Below are 22,949 nucleotides of genomic sequence, written 5' to 3'. Positions count from 1 at the left end.
GTTCCTCTGTTATATTTGCTTGCATTCCTAATGGAAGGAGGCAGGGGAAGGACAGTTCTGAAAGGTTTTTTAACAAATCTGTAAGACATGCCCCATTACCCTAGGCCTGCTGATTAGCTCCAGGCTGTTTCTTGCGGTGCCTGGAGAGGGGTACGCTCTGCGTCGGAGGCTGCGTTCGTGTATCCAATACCCATCCGACAGCCCCACAGGTGATGGGAAAAAAGCGCTGGCAGGTTTCCTGGCCGTTATATCCCTGYGGGGGCTTTTCCTAGCGGTCGCGTGTGCCCCCCTGCACCGAATGCCCCCTTCCCGGGTYGATACTTTGACTTCCCCTTCGGTTTCGTGGTGCTGGTGCCGGGCGGCTGCCCGCCTGGACGCCCTGGCAGCGACTGCTGAAGGGATCCTGCTGCATCGCGGCCTGTAAGGAGCTTTTGGATTATAGGTGCCATATGAACGTAAGGTAGTTTTTCTTATTATTGCATTTTTGCACTTCATAACGATACTGCAGATTTTGGATGTGTTGACAAATTCAAACGGGTGATATTATTTGCGGCTTTCGGGAGTGTAATTATGGCTTCATTGTATGTCGCCACTCTCAGAATTGAATCTGGATTTCTAATCCTGTACCCTTTTTCAAAATCACATCACAGCAGCTCCTTTCCTCCCGCCTGCAATCCATTTTTGGAAAAAAAAATGAGAAAGCGTGTATTTATTTGGAGAGGGGACAGGAGTTCAGAGCGGATTAGTGGGCATGCCTGTGCCGTAATAGAATCGGTTTTGATACTTTTCCTCATTCCGATGAACAGTGTGATGCGAAAGGATAAACTCTCCCAGTGATTTTTCTGCAATGCTTTTTATTTTATCAAGAGAAAATGGAGGCTAGAGGCAGTTCCTTCAGTGTTTAATAGTGTCCATCAGAAGCAAATGCCCTTTATTTAAGCTGCAGTAATTATTAGAGGGTTGCTAGTRTTAAGCAGCCATGGAGTCTGGCTCTGAGGAATGTTCATTGTGCCTCATTAAATTTGGAATTAGTACTTAAAAGGTCAGAAATAAATATTCTGTTTATATTTCGGGGCTAGTAAATCTAAATGGATGCTGTGTTTGCACATCCTTGTCTCGGCTCATTCCTGCTGAACGGGGTTAGGCAGCAATCAGAATGTCTGCAAAAAAGCCCAGCCCCAAAACCRACCATGGTTTCATTGATCAAGAGCAGGAAAATGAGCTGCTGTATTACATCTAATTATAAAACATCAATATCAGACGCTAAATGCACTTRCTGTTTCAGAGACAGTATATCGCTAGTTTACAGTTTGCAATCTCATGTATTATGGGCTTTAGCAGTAAGCTCGGGTATGGGAGAAYGGCCTCAAGGGGAGAAGCCAGAGGTCAGATCCTTTTAACCTTTATTGAACTTCTGCAGGTGACTGACTCTTAAATGCTCCTTAATAATAACTGAATTGCTTCACATTTCTCTTTGGCCGTGCTCAGGGTTGTTGACCCAACGCAAGTGCATGCTGCATCTTGTTTTCCCTGTAAAAGCAGAAGTTTTGCAGCCGAGGTGSTGTTCACCTCTGGGTTTCATCTTGGCTGGGTTTGGAGCTGGATGGTTAATGGGTTGGTAATCATCCACCTGATGGCAGGTGCTGGTGCCTGTGTGAAGTCCATCAAGGGTCTCTGGTGGGTCCCCGGTTCGCAGGGCTCATCAGTGGGAGCTCTGTGACTGGCACAAATTGCCTCCCTGGCTGGCAGCCTGGCAGCAAGGCCAAGGACTGGGAGGACTGTACAGCCCTTGGTCCCTGCGGTCACGGGGATTCATGCTGAGTGGAGGCAGTGGCTGGCATCTGAACAGGCCATTTCTGAAGGTCCCCGACACTGCAGAGGTTTTGAGGTCAAAGCACAGCAGCYACTGGCTCCCCAGGTGAGAGCGCTGTTAGTTATTTGGGTTAGAGTTTGCACCAGGCATTTAACCGAAGCCTTAGGCTGGTGCTGCTTCAAAATCTTCTCTGATATTTACTATGACTGCAGGTGCCTACGCTGGGTACTCAGGATGTGGAGGTATAGAGTGATGTGTCTTCTGCTTCATCGTCCTTAGTTGTGGCAGTCGGCTCTTCAGGAGCCTCAAAACCAGGGGTTGAAGCATTGCAGGTCCTTGACGTTATAGATACCCTCATGCATCTGAGCAGAAGCAGTGGCAGGCGCTCCTGGGAGGAGAAGCGGTGTTTTGGGAAGTGGGTCAGCCCGTTTTTCATTCAAGTCTGATCTCCAGCCTCTGGTTGTGGCCTTTGACTGATGCTTCAAGGCAAAGCCGTTCTCGTCAGCAGCCTGCAGTACCCTGGCCAATTATGCGATGTCATACACCAAGGGGGAARATCTTTCCTGACGTCTTTTGTGATCAGTTTACAGCCTGGAGCGCAGGATTCGATTATTCTTATCTTAGTGTTTAGAGAAACCAGTCATGTTGCTGGTCATAAAATCAGCCTTGACTGTCTTCGTTGCCTGCAACGCGTGTCTGTCAGGGTCCCCACACCCTCGCCGTCGCTAATGAAGAGCCCATCTCTGTGTGTGCGGTTGTGCGAGAGGTGTCAGAGTCGTCTGCTGGGGTTAGGACGTCACCTTCTGCGTGGTCTAACAGCTCTGCTGGGCTGTAAGTTGTCATCTTGCGTTATGAAGTAATTGCCTCCAGAGTGGGCTTTGGAGTCGGAGTTTGCCGGTAAAACCCTTTGTTTTAAGACGCCTTTGTTCTCCAGTTGCTCTTGTTGAGATACCAACAGGCTTGATGATGAATCCCATTCTCAAATTAGGGAGCAGTTCTTCCTTCAGGACTTCTGCTGGTCAGGGTGTTTGTGGAGCTAGCTGGCAGTGCTCRCAGTCCCCTCTCCAGTGATCAGCTTGGAGTCTCTCTGCAGCCCTGGGAGGTGGCCACCATGCTCTGGACAGCCAGCCCATGACCACCTCACTATACTGTGTCCAGCTGGGTTGTGCAGGAGCAGTTGTGCATGTGTCGAGCCCTTGCACGCAGTGCATGCATGCTCATTCACACTGCCTGAGTATCGCGAGGCAGGAGGGTCCTCCTGCAGCTCTTACACATAATGTGCAACCTGTGTTGAACCAAGGATGAGTTGAAGGTAGATATTTTCCATAAGTTCAGGACATGCCTAAGAAGCCAGGTCTCCTGGAGACCTTTACAGGTGCTGGAGAAGCTGCAGGGCTCCCTGCAAAATGAACCACTGAAGTGGAGGTTTGCAAAGAGGTGTGCTATGTTTTAGCCCTGAGGTCTCCATCGAGTCGTAGGGGGCTGAAGAGCACCCTTGTGCAAGCAGCTGGAGGTGCTCCAAGCCATTAAGTTGCAGTGACGGGTTGTTGCTCAGAAGGAGGGCTGAGATTTCAAGAGTCCGAAAATCGCCAGTGGTTTGGCCACAGGGGAAGGCGACGGGSCTTCGCCGAGGCGGCAGCCCAGCTGCCCTTGCCGTGCCGGCCGCGTGGAGACCTGAAGGCCCCGAGTGCTGGGTATCTGGGAATTAACTCAGTCTGTCCTGCGGAAAAATCGCCACTAGAATCTGGCATGACCCTTTCAAAGTTCGCCCTAGATTTGTGAGCCAGATGGCAGCAGGAGCACTTTTGCCTCCTCTGGGCTTTGTATGTTGTTATCTTTTGCCAAAAGCGTGTTTGGAGCAGAGAAAAGGCATGTCACTCCGTCACCAGCGCCCAGGCTGACGCGTGTTGTTTTTAAAGAGCTCTTTTTCCTTCTCTGTCTCTTTTCTTTTTCTTCTTTTTCTTCCCTATCTTTAAAGGAGAGAGCAGAGGAGGGTGAAAGAAGAAAAAACCTCTGAGTTTCCCCTCCAGAGYGGTTAAAAAGCTCCGGTGGGTGTTGATGGGAGCATCGCAAGGACGACCCCGGGCACCGCCGCGGTYGTGGCCACCCGAGCGAGGAGGCAGCCTGCGGGGGCCGGTCCCTCGTCCTCGGGAGGGTTGGCTGATGGTGGTGATTATGTTGTGTTTTGTACGGAGCCTGTTCCCGTTGGGAGTGAGTCTCAGACCACTTATTTATTTCCCAAGGGGTAATAAGCAGCTTGCTAAATGATAATGACTTGTAGTCGTTGCTGATGCAGGCTACATTTGACCCAATCCCCTTTTTGAAATTATCCGTGTTTTACAAAGCTAGTTCGAGTGTTTTTATTTAATCTGCATTATTCTATAGCACGTAATATAGTTTGAACCATAAGATTTAAGTGTTGGCAAGACTTCTTAACGGGAAGCAACAGATATATTTCAGATTCTGGAGTTTTTGATTGATTGTCCCATGAGAACAAGACTGAGGAGTAAATGAGAATGGGAGAAACAGTTTTACAAGCCCTGCTTTTCCCACCAGGGAGGCTGTGTGTATTTTGTGAATGATTTGACATTTCTGTGGTCCCTGACATGCCTACAGCACCGCTGTAAGGTCAGAAGACCTGTTCTCCCCATGAATACGTGCATCTTAATGCGGAGTTGGAGGGGCTGGGGTGGAGGAGCCATTGCGTAATGTGGGAGGATTTTATTAAACCCAGAACAAGAGATGCATGTTGCAGCCTTGGAGAAAGGTCCACTTCATTTTCTAGTAATAAAGGGTGACATGCAAGCTTTATTAACAAGACATGTAGGAAAAAAAAAAAGGGCTCAAGGGATAACTCTGAAAAAGTGGTGCTAAATGTGTCATTTTTATGAAGCTGATTTTGTGAAGGGTTCCTACATGCTTTGGCAGGAGGTTGCAGCAGGTTTACAATAATTTGTAGAAAGATAGAAATGTTTTCACCCTGAAGTGAGAAGAACAGCAAAAAGCCCATGTTGGTATGTTTTGGGTTTGTATTCCGAGTCGGAGATTTTCAAAGGGTAGATACCTGCCAGTTTGCTCAGGGGAGAGCCGGGCCCAGCTTGGAGCAGCCCTGGACTTTGCTGGGGGGTTGAAAGCAGGCAGAGGACCTCTGTGTTCTTGCGAAGCCAGACCCTGATCCAGATCCAACGTAGCATCAAAAGCCGGATTTTAACCTTCACAAAGTCCAGCTTGGAAAAAAAAAAACCAACCAACCAACCAAAAAAAAATGATCTCCCACTCAAAACAGCTGAAGGGAGGGAAGAGGGAGAACAGAGGTGATGGCTGAGCCCGTGCCCGGGGGCGGCGGGGCTGCGGGGAGCGAGGACGGCTGSCGGCTCCGTGCTCGGGCAGCCCGAGCCGGGCTCTCGCGCCACGCCGGGTCCGTACGGTTGCGCCGCGCCGTCCTCCGCGCGCCGCGTTTTTAGAGACGCTCGTTTGTATGTTTTCTGCGTCGCGGAGGAAACTCAGAAGCTCCTGGCGCCTGAATTATTAAGGGGAAGCGTTACGGCGGCTGAACAGACTCCTAACGAACCGAGCCCCCCGGCTCAGCCGTCGCGTGGTCGCGGCTGCTCGCTCTTGGGGCCGAGGACGCGCTCCCTTCGCGCCCCCTTCGCGCTCCGGGGCCGCGGCGCTGAGCCGCYGCAGCCCGCTGACCTTTACGCTGGCCCCGCTTCACTTTCATTAAGCTTTTACGTTAAACGGCCTCTGGATCCTTTGGCTTTTATTTCTGTTATTTTAAGGCAGAGCGTAAGTAGCTGTTAGATTAGTATCTCATTTCTAATAGGTCATTTGGTAATAGGAGAGTCACCCTCGCCATGTCCACTTCAGGAAGAGTTTTATTGATGTTCATGCATCTTTTTTTTTTTTTTTTAATTTAATGGAAATGATAGTTCTCAACAAAAAGCAACCACTGGAAAGAAAGATATTTAAAATTTCCCTGCTGATTGCTCGATTCCGAGTGTATCGTTATATTTATATTTGTGTTGCTAAGGCAGCAGTTAAAAGCATTTTTCAAATTAGACGTTGGTAAGCTGCGTGCGGAGCCAGGGCTTTCTCTTTGATGGACATGACACGGACGTGCTGCATGCGAGAAGCGAGCCCCAAAGTTGGCAGTGTTTTTATTGCTTCCCGCAGGAGAAGTGCGGTCCGAAGCCTTAACTGGGACCACAGAATCAGGCTAGGTGCTACTTGGTGCTCCCCGATAGCTGAGACGTGCCGTTCATTCGCAGCGTACCCGCTGAGGGTCTGACCCGGACGAGCGTTGGGCTTGCTGGGAGCAAAGCGTCGGCAGCCCCGTTCGGGAGGCCCCCGGCGTACCTGGCTCGGAGCGGGGAGGGGAACGGCTGCGCGAGCCTCTCCTCGCCTTGCTTTTTGTGGGAGCAGGTCTGATCATTAAGGAAGTAATGGGCTCGTTTGCTTTTGCTAAAATAACGAAGAAGAGGGGGCTGCGCTCTCCGTGATGCGCTTTATGGAAGAGCGCGCTGTTTCATCGGCGAAACCAGGCCTTAGCTTTTCCCTCCTTTTGGTGCTTCGACTTTGTTCTTCAGGCCTCATTAAGACAGGGAGCGTATCCTTTTCCAATTAAAATGTTGACATGTTGGAGACGTTCTCCTTCCCAGTCATTTTGCCTCTGTTTGCAAGTGATTGCACTTTGCAGGGTGAACTAGAATTAAATCAAGTGAACTTCGATTGAATAATGCAAACTATAAAGCAGCCCTTCTCCATGAAAAATCTCATTTCTTTTTTATTTTTCTGTTTTGATCCCGTAGCCTCTATGGAGATAACCTTGACAGATAATCCCACAGCTGAGGAGCAGCCTCATAAACTGCTAGGCTGCCTCGTAAACCACCTGGAGCACACCAGGTTGGAAAGCGCAGCCAGCCCTTGCGGAGGGGAGCAAACCACCAGCGAGCGGAAGCAGATTTCCCTTCTTTGCTGCCATGTCGTTCCTTGTCTTGTCTGAAATCTGGAAGTAATTTGCATTAGGAGTGCTTTTCCCGATGGCGCGCTGGATTCGAAGCCTGGGAGTGGATAGTGTGCGTAACTGAAGCCCCCGCGGGAGCTGAGCCCGTCGCGCGTAGGGTTGCGGCGTTGCGTCTCCGGGAACGATGCGGTGCAGGGTGTCCAGAGCGGGGAGCGAGCGTGCGTACTGGAAGGAACATTATTCCAGTCAATCAGACTGAAATCGGGGGGGGGGATTTGCTCATTAGTGAATGATTTCCGTTGGTCCAAGAGTTGATCTTTTTTCTTTTTTTGTCACCGATCAATGGCAAAGCTCCCAGTGACACGGGAAGACCAGGTCTGAGCTCCGGGGCCGTGTCTGCCGTGCAGAGGCAGGCACGCCTGCAGCGCGCGGCCTTCCGCCCAGCCCGCGCCCGATGCAGAGCAGCGTTGCRAGGGTGGCATGGGGTTGAACGTTGCCTGCAGATGATGCTGGGTGCTCCCTCAGATGCCTCAAGCTCGTACCATTGGGGCTTCGTGGCTCCTAGAGCTTTAAAGCTCTGGGATGTGCCTGTATGTATTAAAATTTCCTCTCTGCTTACAAAGTCTGTGTARCCTGAAAGTCCTGTAGCTCCACTGCCCCAAACCTCGAGTCAGAAAAGGCCACGCGACAGCAGCAGTCGTTCAACGTGATGGTGATGGTACGGTGTGGTGGTCCCCCGTGGAACGTTGTACCTGCGGGGTCTTCCGGAGCCGGGGGCGATGGGTGGGCAGCAGGGCAGGGCGGACGCCCAAGCACGCCTCGGGAGCCCGGTACGCGGGCAGGTGCTCGTGGTGCGGCTTTTTGCTCGGTCGTTTCCCGGGCAGCCCTGCACGTGCTCCTCGCTCCACCCTYTCGCTCTTCTCGCCCGGTTGTCCCGGGATCGAGGGGCTCCAGGCCCGCCGCCGGGGCCCTCCGCGGCTCCCCGGGGCCGGAGCCGGCTGGGGGCCCGGGTTTGCTCGGGCCGTTCCCGCGTCTGCCGGGCTGAGATGGCTGAGTGTACTCCCCTCTGAACAGCGATTGCTTTAAAACCGTCTCTGATTCCTCCTGCCCTCCACCGCTCAGCTGCTGTCACAGCCTGTTTCCGAAGCGCTTCCCTCCTTGCGCTGGGCAGCGCCCTGATTTCCCACYTGCCCCAGGCCGGGCTCGCGGGAGGGAAATACAACGGGAATCTCTCCGGGCRTGGTGGTATCCCTCCCCCGGCGACGGCGGCGTCGGGATTGATGGGTAAACACCGGAGCAGAGAATTTCTGCAGCATTTAAATCTTTGGCATTGTGTATTTTAAAAATACATGTGTATGTTGCCTTCCGAGACACGGAGCACTTTAACAATCAAAGTCGTGCTGCAGGAACAAGGATGCAAGAACTGCAGGGACTAGTAGTTTGTGCAGTAAATCTCCTGCGTGACTCTACAGCAGTAATTACTATGTGAAAGTAATAACTGAGCTGTGCGGAGTGCGAGGCCAACTCCCCCAGCTCGCAGAGCCTTGCATGTTTCTCTCTGGGAGGCTCCTGTTTGGTAAATTAGATATTGTGCTGTATTTCAGAAAAGGTCACACTTAACCAGCGCTGCCTTTGCTTTATTATCTTGGTACGGCAGTATAACCTCTGCTGGGGTACGATTGGATTTCGCATTCGGCTCGGCTGCAGCTGCCCYGCTCTCTGCATCCTGCCGTTGTGATTACGTTAGCAGCAGACTCTGCTTTCCTTTATTTATTGAGACATTAAAGATGCATGCATTTATTTTTACCATGTTCATAATTGCCATAAAAACAGGCCGTAGCATTCCAAAGTGGCTCTTCGGGAGGGAGAGAGAGGAAGAGSCTGGGGGAGAGGAGGAGCCGCGGCGAAGCCTCGCCGACTCCGGGTCCGCTCGAGCTGCGGCGAGCGCCCGTGGCCCGGGYGCAGCGTCTCCTGCCGCTCCGCGCGGGCTGCCCGTCGGCGGGCCGGGGCGACGCTGAGCCCGGAGGCAGGGGCCGCGTCGGTGTCCGAAAGCGGCGCGCTTCCAGCGGGCAGATCCTCCAAATCGGCTGGTAGCTCGTTACTGACCGAAGTAAAGATGCTCGCACAGGGTGCGGCCGGGCTCTGCCCCAGCGGCTCCTCGCCGCTGCCTGCTGCAAACTCTGCGGCTTCATCCAGGTCTGCCTCAAGCCACGCGGCCCTCGCCTATCCCGGCCACGCGGCTCCCACCCATCCTGGCCACGTGGCTCCCACCCATCCCGGCCGTGCAGCCCTCGCCCATCACGGCCACGTGGCTCCCACCCATCCCGGCTGTGCAGCCTCTGCCCCATCCCGGCCATGCAGCTCCCGCCCATCCCGGCCACGTGGCTCCCACCCATCCCGGCCGTGCAGCCCCTGCCCCATCCCGGCCATGCAGCTCCTGCCCATCCCAGCTACGCAGCCCTCACCCATCCCAGCCATGTGGCTCCCACCCATCCCGAACACGCAGCCCTCGCCCATCCCAGCCACGTGGCTCCCACCCATCCCGGCCATGCAGCTCCTGCCCATCCCAACTACGCAGCCCTCGCCCATCCCGGCCACGTGGATCCCACCCATCCCGGCCACGTGTCTCCCACCCATCGCAGCCACACGGCTCCCACCCATCCTGGCCGCACAGCCCCTGCCCCATCCCGGCCATGTGGCTCGCACCCGTCCCAGCCACACAGCCCTCGCCCATCCTGGCCAAGCACTCCCGCCCATCCCGGCCGCGTGGCCCCTGCGCCATCCCGGCCATGCAGCCCTCGCCTATCCCGGCCTCGCGGCCCCCACCCATGCCGGGGCAGTCACTCCACGGCCTCGCTGGTGGTAGCCCCGTGCTCCCTCCCTGCTTTTCAGCAGCTTTTTGAGTGCGTTCTGCTCGTCGCACAGCAGCCGTTAGGAAGCCAGACAAGCCAGGCTGTGTAATCTGAGGTTGGAAGAGGGTGTTTTAAGTGCAGACTTTGTTAGTGGGTTTTCCTGGCAAATGACAAGTCCATTGACTTTTCTCCCACCCTTCCACTCCCCTCCGACTTTTAACCAGTGTCTSTCATTGTTTGCTTTTGTATTAATAGCTGAGCCCAATGTCTCGGCAAATGAAATGGTTTAAAACAAAGAAAAGTGCCCACATTAAATTCCCTGGCAGGGGATTACCTTGCTGGCATTTACATATCTATGCAATAAATATTTTAACATGTTAATTATACACTAATAAGAAAAATACCTTTTGAACTTTCAGTCAAATTGACACACACAGAACTGAGTCCATCAGGGAATTAAAAGCAATTAGTTTTGTAACAGAGCGTAGTCACGTTGTTTCTTTTCTGCAAATTGTTCTGCGGTCACCCCTGAGCCTTCTTTTCGCCGAGTGCTTATATAAAGACTGACAGGGCCTGGCGTCTTCAGCTGCCTTAAAAATAAGGTATTCGTTTTGCATCAGAGGTGTTTCTGCCTCTTCGGGGGCCAGAATGAGCTYTGGCGAACGTGTACGCGAGCGCGTGCTTGCGGCGCCCACGGGTGCTGTGGGACGGGAYGGGACGRGACGGGCTGCCGGGGCGAGGGCCCAGGCGTCCGGGCTCCTCAGCGCCCGCTCCTGTGCCGACCGGGCGGTTCCGGGGGAAAAAGGTGAAATCCGCCCCAGAGCGGCTCCTTTCGCAGGCGCGGGGTCCCCCGGTTGCTTTGCCGTGCGCACGGTGAACCCTGCAAACCCGACTGTTCCTGTTCTTGGATGAATCAGACTTGTAACTATCTCCCTTTTCTTTTCCTCCTTTCAGACTGARAACTACTCCTTTGATTCCAACTATGTGAACAGCAGAGCTCATTTAATAAAAAGGTACGTAGGTTTGCTTGGAAGTGCTTTGGCTCGCCTAGCCAAATCCTGATTACTTAACATTCTTTCTTACTGCGTTACACGCTACTTGCTTTTTTTAACATGCAAAACGTTTCAAGAATAATCGTCTGATTTTAAAAACAGTATTTACTTCCTATTAAGTCCCAATTGCTCTTGGTTTTCAGTGGAGGTTTTTTTCTTCTGTTTGGCTCTTTCATACTGGGAAGTTGCTGTGAGTAAAGTGGAGTGCTTTTACCCTGACAACTTTAAAATTCGTGGAGTTTATTCTGTTTGAATGGACAAGAATAAAATGATAGATTTGGATGGTGATTGGACACCTCTGCCATGTGAGGTGGAGGAAAAAAAATCTCGTTTGGTGGCAGGTAGTTTGATRCCTGCTTGCTGTTTTAGTTTGAATACTGAGGCAAAATAACATTTTGCTGGGTTCTTTTTTCCATTGGTAAAGAGTAAATCATCAGTTCGGCTGCAGCCTTGCAATTACCCTTGGGTGAGTTTAACCCTTTGGGTAAAATTCTGCTTTTCTTAGTGTCCTTCAGATTTTCCAGGGGCAAAGCAGAGACTCCGGTAAGTTAACGTCTCGGTTATTCCAGCTTAGCCCCATTGACTCCGCCTCGGCTGTATTAAAATAAACGAGTGCTGAGTATCGCCCTGCAGGGGAAGGTCTCCAATCCTTCCTCTCCCTCACTTTCCATTTCCAAGGCTGTAAAAGACACTGACACAGCAGGATCGATACTAATCAGGCGGCTGCAGCGTGAGGCTGGAGGTCTGTCTCCCCGCGCGCCGCGGGCTGCGCTAATCCCCCTTTGCAGGATGAGGTTAGGCAGGCCACAGGAGGTGGCCGGCAGCTATTTCCACCGGCTCCCTTCCCTGTTCCTCCACCTCTCCACCAAGCCCCAGTGTTTGAAAGGAAGAATGAGAGTGTTGCGGAACGCGAGCCGAGGGACGGCGTTCGGCCGAGTCTTCCGTGCTGTCTGCGGAAGGCRGCGTGGCGGCAGGGCTGTAACGGAGAGCAGAAGTGGGCCCTGAACTGTTGAGATCTGATTAGAGCAGTAAAAAAAATCCAATTATCTTGCTGGCTGAGAGCCCATTTGTTTACATCTTAAAAATATAGGGACTAAGGGAGCAGCAAGTGCAGGGTTCGAGCCACTTCAGCTGAGCCAGCGGAGGGCTGGTAGATTTGTCTGCATTGCTCGTGATGTTTAGCGATGCTAATGTGATTGCGAGAGAGATGGGCTGCCTGTGCCATGTCACTCTTCCCGAGATAGGCTGCAGGCATCCTGGAAAAAAAAAAAAAAAAAAACAAACAAGCCCCCAAATGTATTAATCTTGCCTCGTTCACACCTAGCGTAAAGGCAGGCAGCGCGCCCGCCTGCCCCGGCGGGGTTTACTCCGCCGCCGTATTGTTTGGGAAACGCTGCGATTGCCCGTTCTCGGTTCTCGCAGACCTGCCCATCCTTTGGAGACGTGTCAGCCGCGGAAACATGTTGTGTGGCTGCTGCAGTATGGTCTGCTTCACTGCGGGGAAGAGAAACGCGCTGTAACACAGACTGCCGGCGCGCTGCGAGCAGCGGCGCCGTGTAGGACAGAGTTTCCCCTCGCCTTCTCCCTTTGTCTTGTATCTTGAGTGCGACGGATGCTGTGCAGACATCCGAGAACAAAAATATTTTCTGTGGCATACTGTGGCATCATTTTCATCCGTTGCCTTTATGAAGTTGTTGTAGCGCTTCTATCTTTGGTGAGTGAATCTCCTCAAATCCGGCACTTTAATTAATCTATTTGTACTTTTCCTGTGTTGTCTGCCTGCCTCTCTCGCTTATGTACGCGCACACAAATGAATTGTAGATTTGTAGTGCTTTCTTAACTTAAAATTCTTTGATGTTGCCTGGAATCAAAGTCGGTGGCTTCAACAGGGACATCTTTATTTAAAAGGTAACGTTTGAAGGTTTACCAATTTATATGTATTTCAGAGTTCCCCCCTCATGTGCTTTTGCAAAGCATCAAATGGTAGGTGGTCTGCTTGGTTTCCGTGGAGAYGTAAGAGGGCTTTACAAGGTAATGAAAATCTGCAGCTCTTTGGTGCTTTGAAGCACAGGCCATTTCTTATCCTGAGCGATTTCAAACCAAATCAGCCAGCGAGAAAGTTTGGTGCAGCTTCCGTGTTGGTGCAAACCGATCCCCAGGACGGGGGCAGCCGAAGGGCTGTGCCTGCTTGCAGCAGGCGCTGGAGGGTCCGGATGAGTCTGTCCTGTGCGAGCGTTGACGCTCTCCCAGTCCTCCCCCCACAGGAGGTCTGCCTATGCTTTCTGGTTTTCTCCTTCCGGTCCCAGCAGTAACTAGCTCCTCTCTTATCGTTGTGGTCATAGTGGTTGTCCTCGACGCCCACTGCACGTGTGAGGAGGACATTTCAGGATGTTTCTGTGTCTCATTTTAGTCTAGTGTCTTTGGGCTTCACCTCTGATAGCAGCTCACAGGACCACCAAGGGTGCCTGGGCCTGGGGAATGGCCAAYGGAGCAGGAATGCAGCCTTCTTTGGGCCAAAAGCGACCATCTTCTCCCTTGGCTGCTGGCAGGAGCTGGGTGACTCCGGGAGACGGATGCCCATTTTCTGCATGGGTAGGCTCAGGCTTTGTAAAGCATCTGGACAGCAAGAGTTATCCCTCTTGGTTCCGCTCTCGTTTTGACTGCCTCTCTCTGCCTGCTGGGGCACGTTTCTGGGTTACGTGCTAGAGCTGTTTTCCTCCAGGTACCTGTGGCTGTCGGGCACCCGTGGATGTCCGCAGAGATCCAGGTAGCAGAAGCAGACTCTCCTGCTTCCCATTTGTCTGGACGTGCTGGTCACTCGTCCGCTGGTGGAGCTCATGGCTTGCCCAACCCAGGATGAAGTTTTCCCGTTGCTTGGAGAACAGCGAGCTGGCGGGAGCGTGCTGCCGCCGGGTTTCCCTTCCCGCGCCGGAGCCCGCGGGCCGGRCCAGCCGCGGCGCCCCTCGTCCCGTGCAGTCCTTAGCAGGGGCCGGGAGCTGCCGTTGCAGAGGACGTCCAGGGAACTTGAGTGCGTATCAGATCTCTGTAAAGTACGTGAACTTGGACCCAGGATCAGTGGGTTATTTTTAAAATACGAGTGATGTCGTCACCATGAAAAGAAACTCCCTTCTCTTGGAGGTGTTTTTATTTTCACACTGGAAGCTGTTAGAGTTTGGTCTATAACTAGATACATTGGGGTTTAGATACTTTTCAAAGTTTCAGGCTGAGTGCTAAAACTTGAGGGCACCTGGTTAGACAAACAGCTGTATTTCCACACCCCCCCGCCCCGTGCGAGCTGGAAGTCGCGTCTTGGGGGCGACGGCGGGCAGGCGCCGTGCCCACCTCACCCTGGAGCGGCGCGGCAAACCCCCGGCAAACACGAGCCCCCGGCCGCTGCTCCCGCCCGCGCCGCCCCGGGCTCTGCCTCGGCGGGCGCCGCGGCTGGCGGGCTGCGGTCGTCTCCTCCCGCGGCTCTGCCTCCGTGGCCGGCTCGTGCCTCTAGTGCGCTGCAGCTTTGCGCTGCTGCCGGTGTTCGTCCCGCCGGCGCGCCGCGCTGCGAGCAGCGCCGGCCTGCCGGGAGCACCTGAGCGGCTCCTTGCTCCCGCCGGCTGCAGCGCGATGAGGCCGTTCGGTGGCGGGTTCGACCCTCTGCGGCGCGGGGCTCCCGGGTTAAGAGAGCCTCCGTCCGCGCAGCGCGGCCGGCGCGGGGCTTGCTGCAGCCGCCCGGGCGAAGGGAAACGTCGTCCGAGCCGTGCCGACGTGACCGTAAATCCCTGCTCTGTCTTTAACCCAGCAGCTCCACGTTCAAGGACTTGGAGGGGAACAGCCTGAAGGACAGCGGCCACGAGGAGAGCGACCAGACTGACAGCGAGCACGACGTGCAGCGGGGCCTCTACTGCGACACGGCCGTCAACGACGTGCTCAACACCAGCGTCCCCTCCATGGGGTGCCAGGCGCCCGAGCCAGGTGAGCCGTGCCGCCGCTGCGGAGAGCGCCCGCGCGTCGCGCCGCGGGAGCGGGTRATCGCCGGATGCAGACAGCTCCAGGCTGCCCGGCGTAGGCGTGCGCTGAGCGCTTGCAGGGTGTGCCGCTTCGCCTCCGCGGAGCGCTGCGTCGGTAGAAGCTAATCCCCACGCCGCGCCTGACAGGTAGGTGAGCGGTTAGGATTATCCTCTCTGTCGCACGTGGCAAACCCGCGACCCTGAGCAGCTGTGTGACGGCACGCTGGTGCCGGAGTTGGGATTAGCGCAGGAATTACCAGCTTCAAGTCTGGCGCTSCTTCCTTCACCGATCGCACCCCGTCCTCGCGCGCGCCGCGCCTCGTCTCGCCTCGCGGCGTCGGAGCTCACGAGCGGGCATCGGGCAAGCCGCTTTTCCCGGAGGCCGGCTGAGCTCGTGCGCGGCTGGTCACGCTGCCCGYGAGAGCTTGGCTCGGTCCGCCGGGCGAGGTGTTTGCGTCTGCTCCCCCGAACGCGCCGCGCGGTTTCATCTGTTGCACATCCCTCCGTGCGCAGTTGGAAAATGAAGTCCTGAGCTAAAACCCAGCTCGTATTAGCTAGGGGAAAAGAGTCAGAGGAGTTCAGCTGAGCCCAAGCCGTCATTTGTACTTGGGCATGAATGTCGCTTTTAATGTCTTACTGATGCAAACATCCTATGCAAACATCCTGTCTTTTTCAATTAAGAAGTATGAATGCGGTTTGGTGCTCCAGCACGGGAAGCCTCAGGGCGCTTGGCTATATCTTGAGATAAGCTGTAGCTGAGGCTCAAATGGAAGCCCCACTGCTAAAAGACTTAAGGATATGAAAACAAAATGCTGTGATTATGAACTGGTCTTCAGCTGTTTAATTCAATTCATGGTAAACATCATTAAAAGCCTTTGTTTTGCTGTCATAAAAGAGTCAAATGGGGGAGAGAGAGAGTTCTTGCCATCTGCGCCACCGAATGGGGTTTTTTCGGAAGAGAAGCTGATCACTGTATTAATTCTCAATAGAGTCGGTTAAATGGCCATAGTTAACCCTGTACGACTCCGTACGTAGGGGGACGCAGAGGTCACCTACCCGTTCCCGCTGCCAGCCGCACTAATTGGAGAGGGATGGCGTTCCCCCGTGATAATGCATTTCCAGACGACCCTACTGTGGCCGAAGATGAAAAAAATTAAACATTTATGTAACTGTACAGTGGCAGTTTAATTCTCCGAGGACCAGCGCTGTGTCAGAGAATGCAGGCTGATAGCTATCATTTATTATTCCTCTATTACAAAGAAATGCTTTTTCATTTTGATCAGGAGAGGGTTTCCTAAGATGCTTCCTGCAGTAAGGGATGGGTATAGGAGCAAAAATATTCATAATTGATTTCTGTCCCGTTGAATGGTCTGAATAACATCTGTTAATTTTTTGTCACGTTTCTTTAGCAAAAACCAACCTCAGTGGACTGCAGATAGGGTTTTACAGAGATTACATTTCTGATAAGTCTGCATGCTGTCTCTGTTGTGCATAAGATAGCAATGCAAATAAGTTGAAGAGAATGAATTGGAGACAGAGCTCATCAAAGGAGTTATCCCAGAAATAAATTTGGTCCAATCCATTGTAATGGAAACTCCCTATTGCATGTAAAATACCCAAAGAAAATCMGAGGTAGCTTTAATGAGGACTTCCAAAGATGAGCTGCATGCCTCGCTTCCAAGTCCCGTGATGCTCAGCAGGCTTAGYGCTCCTGTTTCTGGTGTGTTTTTGAAGGAAATCAGTAAAACAGCGAGGCTGCTGTTCACTGGGGCAGGTCACTTGTGCTGTCCCTYTGCGCTGCGTGGGTGGTTCGTTGTGGCTCTGACCTAGGGGCACCCAAGCAGCTGAGCACGTGCGGTGGAAATGCATCCTCTGGAGTTGAGCACCTGCTTAAGGGTGCTCCTGGCTGGGCTGTCTGCAGGCCCAAAACTTTGGCTCTGCATTGCCATCTAGCTGGATTTGGCTGAACACTCACGCGGCCCGAGATTTTTAGATGTGAGATAGGAAACCCTGTTTTTTGGACTCAAAACTAGAGCAGAGGCAAACTTAGCCTTGCAGCCTAAATCGCATCCATTTACATGGGAAAAGCTCGCGTYAAGTATCCCTAATGCTACGTGACAGAAGTTTCCTTATGCAACCTGCTCCTTCCAGGCTTCTCCCCGCGGGTGTCTGGGAAGCTGCTCCCACGGATATTTTCTGCTGAGGTCCCTGCACGCGTGTCTAGACAGCGGACCCAGCGGGACACATCTGGACCGGGAGAGGCGCGGGCAGGGTGTCGGCAGCCGTGAGCCGGCCCTCGCCGTTGCCCGCGTGGCTGGCGAGGCTGCTGCCCGCACGCCGCTGCGTGCAGCTGGCGCGGAGGACGGGTCTGCCGTGCGCGCCCGGCCTGCGGGGCGCCCGGCTCCCGCGGCGGCCGTGGGCGCCGTGCCGCTGCTCCCCAAAATGAGCAGGTGGGCGCGTGCTGCTGCGCACCTGCAAGCAGATCTGGGCTGGAGGCCTAGCCAAAAAGCCAAGTTTTCCCTCAAATTRTAAGCGGCCGGTCTCCCTCCTGCAGGTTGCCACTCTGTGCTAGCAATGCCCTTTAATCAGGCAGGGAACAGGGCTCTAATGGCCTATTTAAGCCTTGAAAGAGAAACCAAATAGGAGGTGGTTAGGAATCCTGCCCCCAGGGTAAAGGGACTTGGAGGGGTCTTGGCGCTGGAGACCATCCTGCCCCCTTGGACTTGGGTGGGGATGGCTGCGAAAGCGGGTGCCGCTTCAAAAGCCGGTTTTGTGCTGGGAAACGGGCAGGCGCCTGCCCGCACGGTTATCCGTATGTTTGTAGAATAATGACGAGAGGAGTGCAGGCTCGAAAGTTAGCAGTTATTGTCACAGAAGCTGGAAGAAGGTTAAAGAGTATCTTCTAAGCTGATTTGTCGAGCAGGGACGGTAGAAAATAATCAGGAAAATCAAGGTACTCCGACTGCAGTGATAACAATAGTTCCCACATGATTAAAGCTATGGTTTTGGCATTGCAATTTTTACCCAATTTCAAGTCAGAGTTGCAGGGAGGAGAAGGAAACAAAACAATATTCAAGACCGAGTTGCCGGGGATGCTTACACCAGCTAGCTAATAGCCTTCCCGAGTACCCAGCGCGACTCCAGCTCACCGCCTGATGCGAGTTTGGGAAGCTAATGTCCCCGTTCCTTTCTTTAGATCACTATCCCTGTCCAAACTGCCTCTCTCCCAGTCCAGGAGAGATGCATCATGAGCGTCTCTGGAGTCTGCAGTCGCAGTTATAATGATCTCCTGCCTGCGAGCTCCACAAGGCGCCCCTGCCGCACGCTCGAGCCACCGGGTCCGCTGAGCTTGGACCTCTAGTTATAATATTACAAGTGATTCATGAATGCCGAATTTTCAGATTTTTGTCCAGATAATTTCAAAGTCTTTTTATCTGCTCTGTGGGTAATCCTGGATCTGCTGAGGCAAGACACCGATTGGCACAAATCCTTACAGCTCTGTGACATCTTGATATAAAGCGTGTTAATCAGGCGCGGGGTACGGGACAATTCCTCCTCACCGKCTGTGGGGGATTAGCATGGGCCTGTCTAGCTGATTTGCACTTACGGAGATGTTAGATTTCCTGCAGAAAGAGGTAGGCATGAATGCRTCCAACCTTCTTTAGCGTTCTTAAAATAAATCTCAAGGCCTGTGGATTTGCAGTCTGGTCTTTCAAGCCAATATGAAACTCTCTTGGATTTCAGTGGGGGGAAAAATGAAGGCATGGTTATTAAATTATTTTCTTACAGAATGGTTTTATTCAGGCTCAGGTAGTCTCCAGGTGGAACGGTGCTCCAGCATCTTTTCTCGTGAGGACGGGGCAGTTGGGATGGAGAGGGCTGCTCCTTCCCCAGCTGGCCGAGCCACGGGCAGGCGGTGAGCTGTGGGGTCGCTGGCATTCCCCGCCGGCCGCCTGTGCGTCCCGACGTGGTGGCACGTGCCCGGCCGCGTCCCTTTGCTGCGGTGGTGGCCCTGCCCTGCCTTCTCCTCCACCTCCTCTCAGCTGCCACTTGGAGGGGCACCAGCTGCCGCTCCATCGTGGCAGCGGCCGTTCTCCTTTCTCTGGAAATGACCTACATTTCCTGAAAAACGGCAAATTGTAGTGTGAAGGGTGTCTAGCTTTAGTGGGCAGCAGCAGGTCATCAGAAATACTGCCTGGAGCTGAGCCACTTAGCCTATTTCGGGAGCAGGCCTCCTGCCCAGTCCCTCTTTACCTCGGGATCTTAATTATTGATTATAAATTCATCAGTTGAAAAGATGGCTTTAATTGCGCTAATATGTTCCCAATTTGGAGTTCATTATCACGCGGAATTGTTTTCCTTCCCCTGCTAATTGATACCGAAAGGAAGGAGCAGGAATGCCGGCGCAGGCAGGGCTTCACCTCCCGACATCGCCTTGCCGCCCTTTAATTGTTTGTTTATTTCTGGAGGTGTTAAGCACTGCTAGAAGTTTATACCCACTTCTCTCCTCATATCGCCTCCACTGAACTTTCAGGCAGATTTGTTAGGGAAAGTGAGATTTTGAAGTGTCTGTTAGAGCTCTCCGACGTTTCAGGCTGGCTGCAAAAACGCTGGGAGCTCCGCTTATGTCTTGGCCCAAATTCGCTGCAATATTTACTGAATTTGCTCAAAGTCCTGATGTAACCTTCAGTCAATGTCCAGCGCTGGAGGAGACCGTGGGCTCCAGCAGGGCTCGCCGGGCGGGTGCGAAGCGCCGTGTCGCTACCAGGGCCGGCGGAGCCGCTCTGCGGGGGCTGGCAGGAAACGCCGCCGGCGGCAGGAGACTCGCTGCCGAGTTTGAAGCTCCTGATGCCTGTTCCTCCCAGCAAAGTGGGGAATTCACAGCGTGAAATATTTTTCCAACACTGCGAAGCGTCATGGTGCTTTTCTCCGTAAATGGTAGCACGGACCAGATGTTTCGTAGAGTAATTGAAAATTCCATTTTATCAGAAAGCATTTGCTGTCAAAAAGTTTTATCTTTACTTCAACAAAGAGGTTGATTAGATCCCTCAGGACCTGAATTAGCATCTTTGAGGCTAGATACTCTGTTTTGTGATTCAGATAGTTATTCCTCCCTTGGTTTTGCTCATATTGGGATTTTTTCTTTTTTTTTCCTTTTCTTTTCTTTTTCTTTTCTTTTTTTTCTTTTTTTTGCCATTGCCCTCTTCCAAACATATCATCTGTGCACATTTGGCTTGTTTTCTTTGTGTGGATGTATATAGACACGTAGATCTCTTTAAATCTTTTCTATTACCTTTCTCACCTTGCCTTGAGCCAGAACCACACTTGTACTCTATAAGTCATAGGAGCTCTTGCCAGTGTAGAAACCAAAAAGTAACTATTTCAAATATATGTTTCTGATGTTATAAGCAACAGATTTCAAACTTATCTCAATTCCCAGTGGTGACCAGTATTTTTAGCATCAGTTGTAGAAGGAAAATCGTTGGCCCAAAGAAGCAGTGATTCATTGTTTGAGATAAAAATAGAATCAAAAGGAAAGTATGAAAATAATAAACACATGCTAATCATAAAAGGCTAGTGTTAGAAATAACCACCACAGCCATAAAATAGTGAAAAGCTTTAAAATCAAAGTTTGTGGGGTTTTAAGTAATGCTGTGTGTCACTAATGTGTCTCTTCAGAGAATTGCTTCTAAAAGCATCACTTTCATTTTTCTGGTGCCAGATCAGCAGTAAAGGTTGGCGTGAAATGTCATTTGTAAAGACCTGATCTTGCATACATTTACACATTTGAGTAACTTTGCTCTCATCGGTAGTTGATTTGTGTCTGATTCTCGAAAACTCCAGCAAGATGAAGGGTCTTTGAATAGAAATAGGTTATATTTAAATGCTCATGTTAAGTCTCCTTTATACTATCACATAGTGTATAAATAGGCTTGAATGTAAAGGAGGACTGGGCACATTATATTCACTGAAACTGAAACTTTCCGTGTTGCTCGCATTCCAAATTATTCAAATACCTCATCATTTACTGGATGAGGTTTTATGCAGAATATTCCAACGGGTTCTCATGCCATGCTCGGCTCCGTCATATCTGGATACGTTTTAGCCATGAATTGAGAACATGACTAATGGCATTAACTGGAGGCAAACACAGTTATTATAAATTTTTGATTTTGAACCTAATTTCCAGCAGTCATTTAATATACTTGCAACTCCTTTTTGTTCTGCAGAAACACTGTACCTCGAGTTGTATGTATATGAAGACCTAAGTGAGAGATTCCAGGGCTTTGGAAGTGGCAAATACAGCTGCATTTCTTTAGAAGTTTATAAAAATTAATAAAGATACCTACTTTCTTATGTTCATATATGCAGCATGGGGCGTAAGGTATAATACTTGCAAGTGAGTGACAGCACATCCCTTAAGATGGATAAAAGATGTAAGCTTTCTTTACAGGGCAATGCCAATTATAATAGCTCTTCTGATTCCTGCATTATTGGATAGATCTTCCTCTAAAACAGCCTAAGCAAGCTCAGTGGTGCTCCTACAGTAGCCAGCATGCAGGGAGCAGTCAGCTTTGCGGGATACTTTGAAACTCCRGAGAAGGATTTGTATGAAAAGTGGGTAAGCTGAGCTTTGGGATAAGAAGGGGGCGTTGATCGTCTCCGTATTCCGACACTTCTGAGCGATTACCTGTTGAGCATCTAAGTCTGCTCTGGCAAAAGCCTCGCAAAAGCTGGGCGAGGAGCTGGGGCCCCTCCTGCTGGGTTGGCGTGATGGTTACTGATGCCTTCGTACGCGGGCTCTGCATTTACCCCAGTGCCGGCTCTCGCTAGTGTTGCCCGAGCAAGGCTTGCAGGGAGACGTCGCATCTTCCACCAGGCGGGAGGAAAAGCTGTCTAGGTCGCAGAGTGGCAAGGCTCTCTTGGGGTCTGCCCGCAGAGCTGCCAGGTGGGTGGTGCTCAGATCCGTCTTTGCTAGGTAATCTGAAAACACAGCGTTGGGGGTCCGGCTGCCCCGTCGAGGGAATCGGCCTCCCTTGCCGCTGGCGTTGTCCGCCCTAGAGCGTCTCGGGGACTGGCAAGCGGCCGRCCGACACGGATGGGCCCCTCGCGTTGAGTCTGCTTTGGGGCTGCGAGCTCTGCAGCGGCTGAGTTTGCTTGTGCAGAGCTTCGCTGGGAATTSGTGGGGCAGAGGCGATACTGAGATTACAGCCACAGAAGTGAACGCAAGCCAATCCTTTTTGTAAAACAACAGAACCAAATAACAAACAGATGCGTAACCTCCTTTGTTTGCATGACAAACGTTACCATATAGCCCCCGTTTCTGGAATGTTTTCCTCAGTTTTCGGGTTCATTAGCAGGCAGATAATGCTTGCAGTGTCTCTGTCCCTGAAGTTACTCRGTGCCAGGGTCACTGCAGTTACAACCTGTATGTCCTCAGATCTGTTCCCTGTAAGTACAGAAAATCCTCACAGATGTGAACATTTTGGCAACACAGAGAGGAAAATTAAAACCTGGATCCATGCCGTGTTGTGTAGGCTTGTCATGGATGAATGATCAACCCCCAAAGTTGGAGGGCTTTTTTGCTAGCCTTTTTTTTTTTTTTTTTTAAGTGAGTTTTTGTCAAATGTGGATATTGCCTAGCCACTGTTTTGCTGTGTGAGCAGAGAACAACGTATGGGAGAGACGGAGGAGGTGATGTTTCCAGTCAGAGAGTTCCAGCCTCTCTTTGTGCTTGGTTTTGTTAACAGCTCCTTAACTCAAATCCCAGGCAAACAGTTGGAGGAGGAGATCTCTCTGGTAAAGTTCAGCTGAAGGACGAGGCGGCTGAACCCTCTTCCCTGGCTCTCCCAAGGCATCCTTTTCCAAAAACACCGCACAATACTTTGATTTCCAAATATTTCTAAGATAAATAAACAATTCTGTGAGGCTAGCAGCTTCCTTTTCCCTTATAAACAAGCCCAAAAAAGGCACATGTGCACTTTTTTCCCCTCCTTTTGCTAGCAAACTCTAAGGAAACCATTAACTCTTTCACAGCAATTAAGACTAGTAATGGTCAAGGTAATAGACATCATATTTAACAGTAGGGAAAGAATGACTAAAAACTAACCTTCTGCTAACACAGCAAGTGAGCACTTCCTGATCTCCTACCGCAATCAATCTACTTCGTTAATGACTCTGAAAACAGGCTGAACTGCTGGGGCTGGCACCGGGAAACCTGCATTGCACGCTAACCATCTCTTATTAACCTTTTGGTGTTTCCTTCAC

The 22,949-nt window shown here is 51.8% G+C and overlaps 1 protein-coding gene across 1 annotated transcript in view; it reads left to right on the top strand.

Moving 5' to 3' along the window:
- PCDH19 (protocadherin 19) overlaps positions 1–22,949 on the top strand; it is a 69,251-nt gene that overhangs the window by 23,006 nt on the left and 23,296 nt on the right. The window contains exons 3-4 of the mRNA XM_085319810.1: positions 10,583–10,641; positions 14,477–14,646. Coding sequence (XP_085175936.1) covers positions 10,583–10,641; positions 14,477–14,646 — 229 coding nt within the window. The remainder of the gene's footprint in view (positions 1–10,582; positions 10,642–14,476; positions 14,647–22,949) is intronic.

The sequence above is a fragment of the Rhea americana genome, unplaced genomic scaffold (genome assembly GCF_003343005.1).
Source record: "Rhea americana isolate MKP2758 unplaced genomic scaffold, rheAme1 scaffold_6, whole genome shotgun sequence".
In the NCBI taxonomy this organism is placed as follows: Eukaryota; Metazoa; Chordata; class Aves; order Rheiformes; family Rheidae; genus Rhea; species Rhea americana.
The sequence above is the reverse complement of the archived record's forward strand: the minus strand, read 5'-3'. Positions and strand labels throughout refer to the sequence as shown.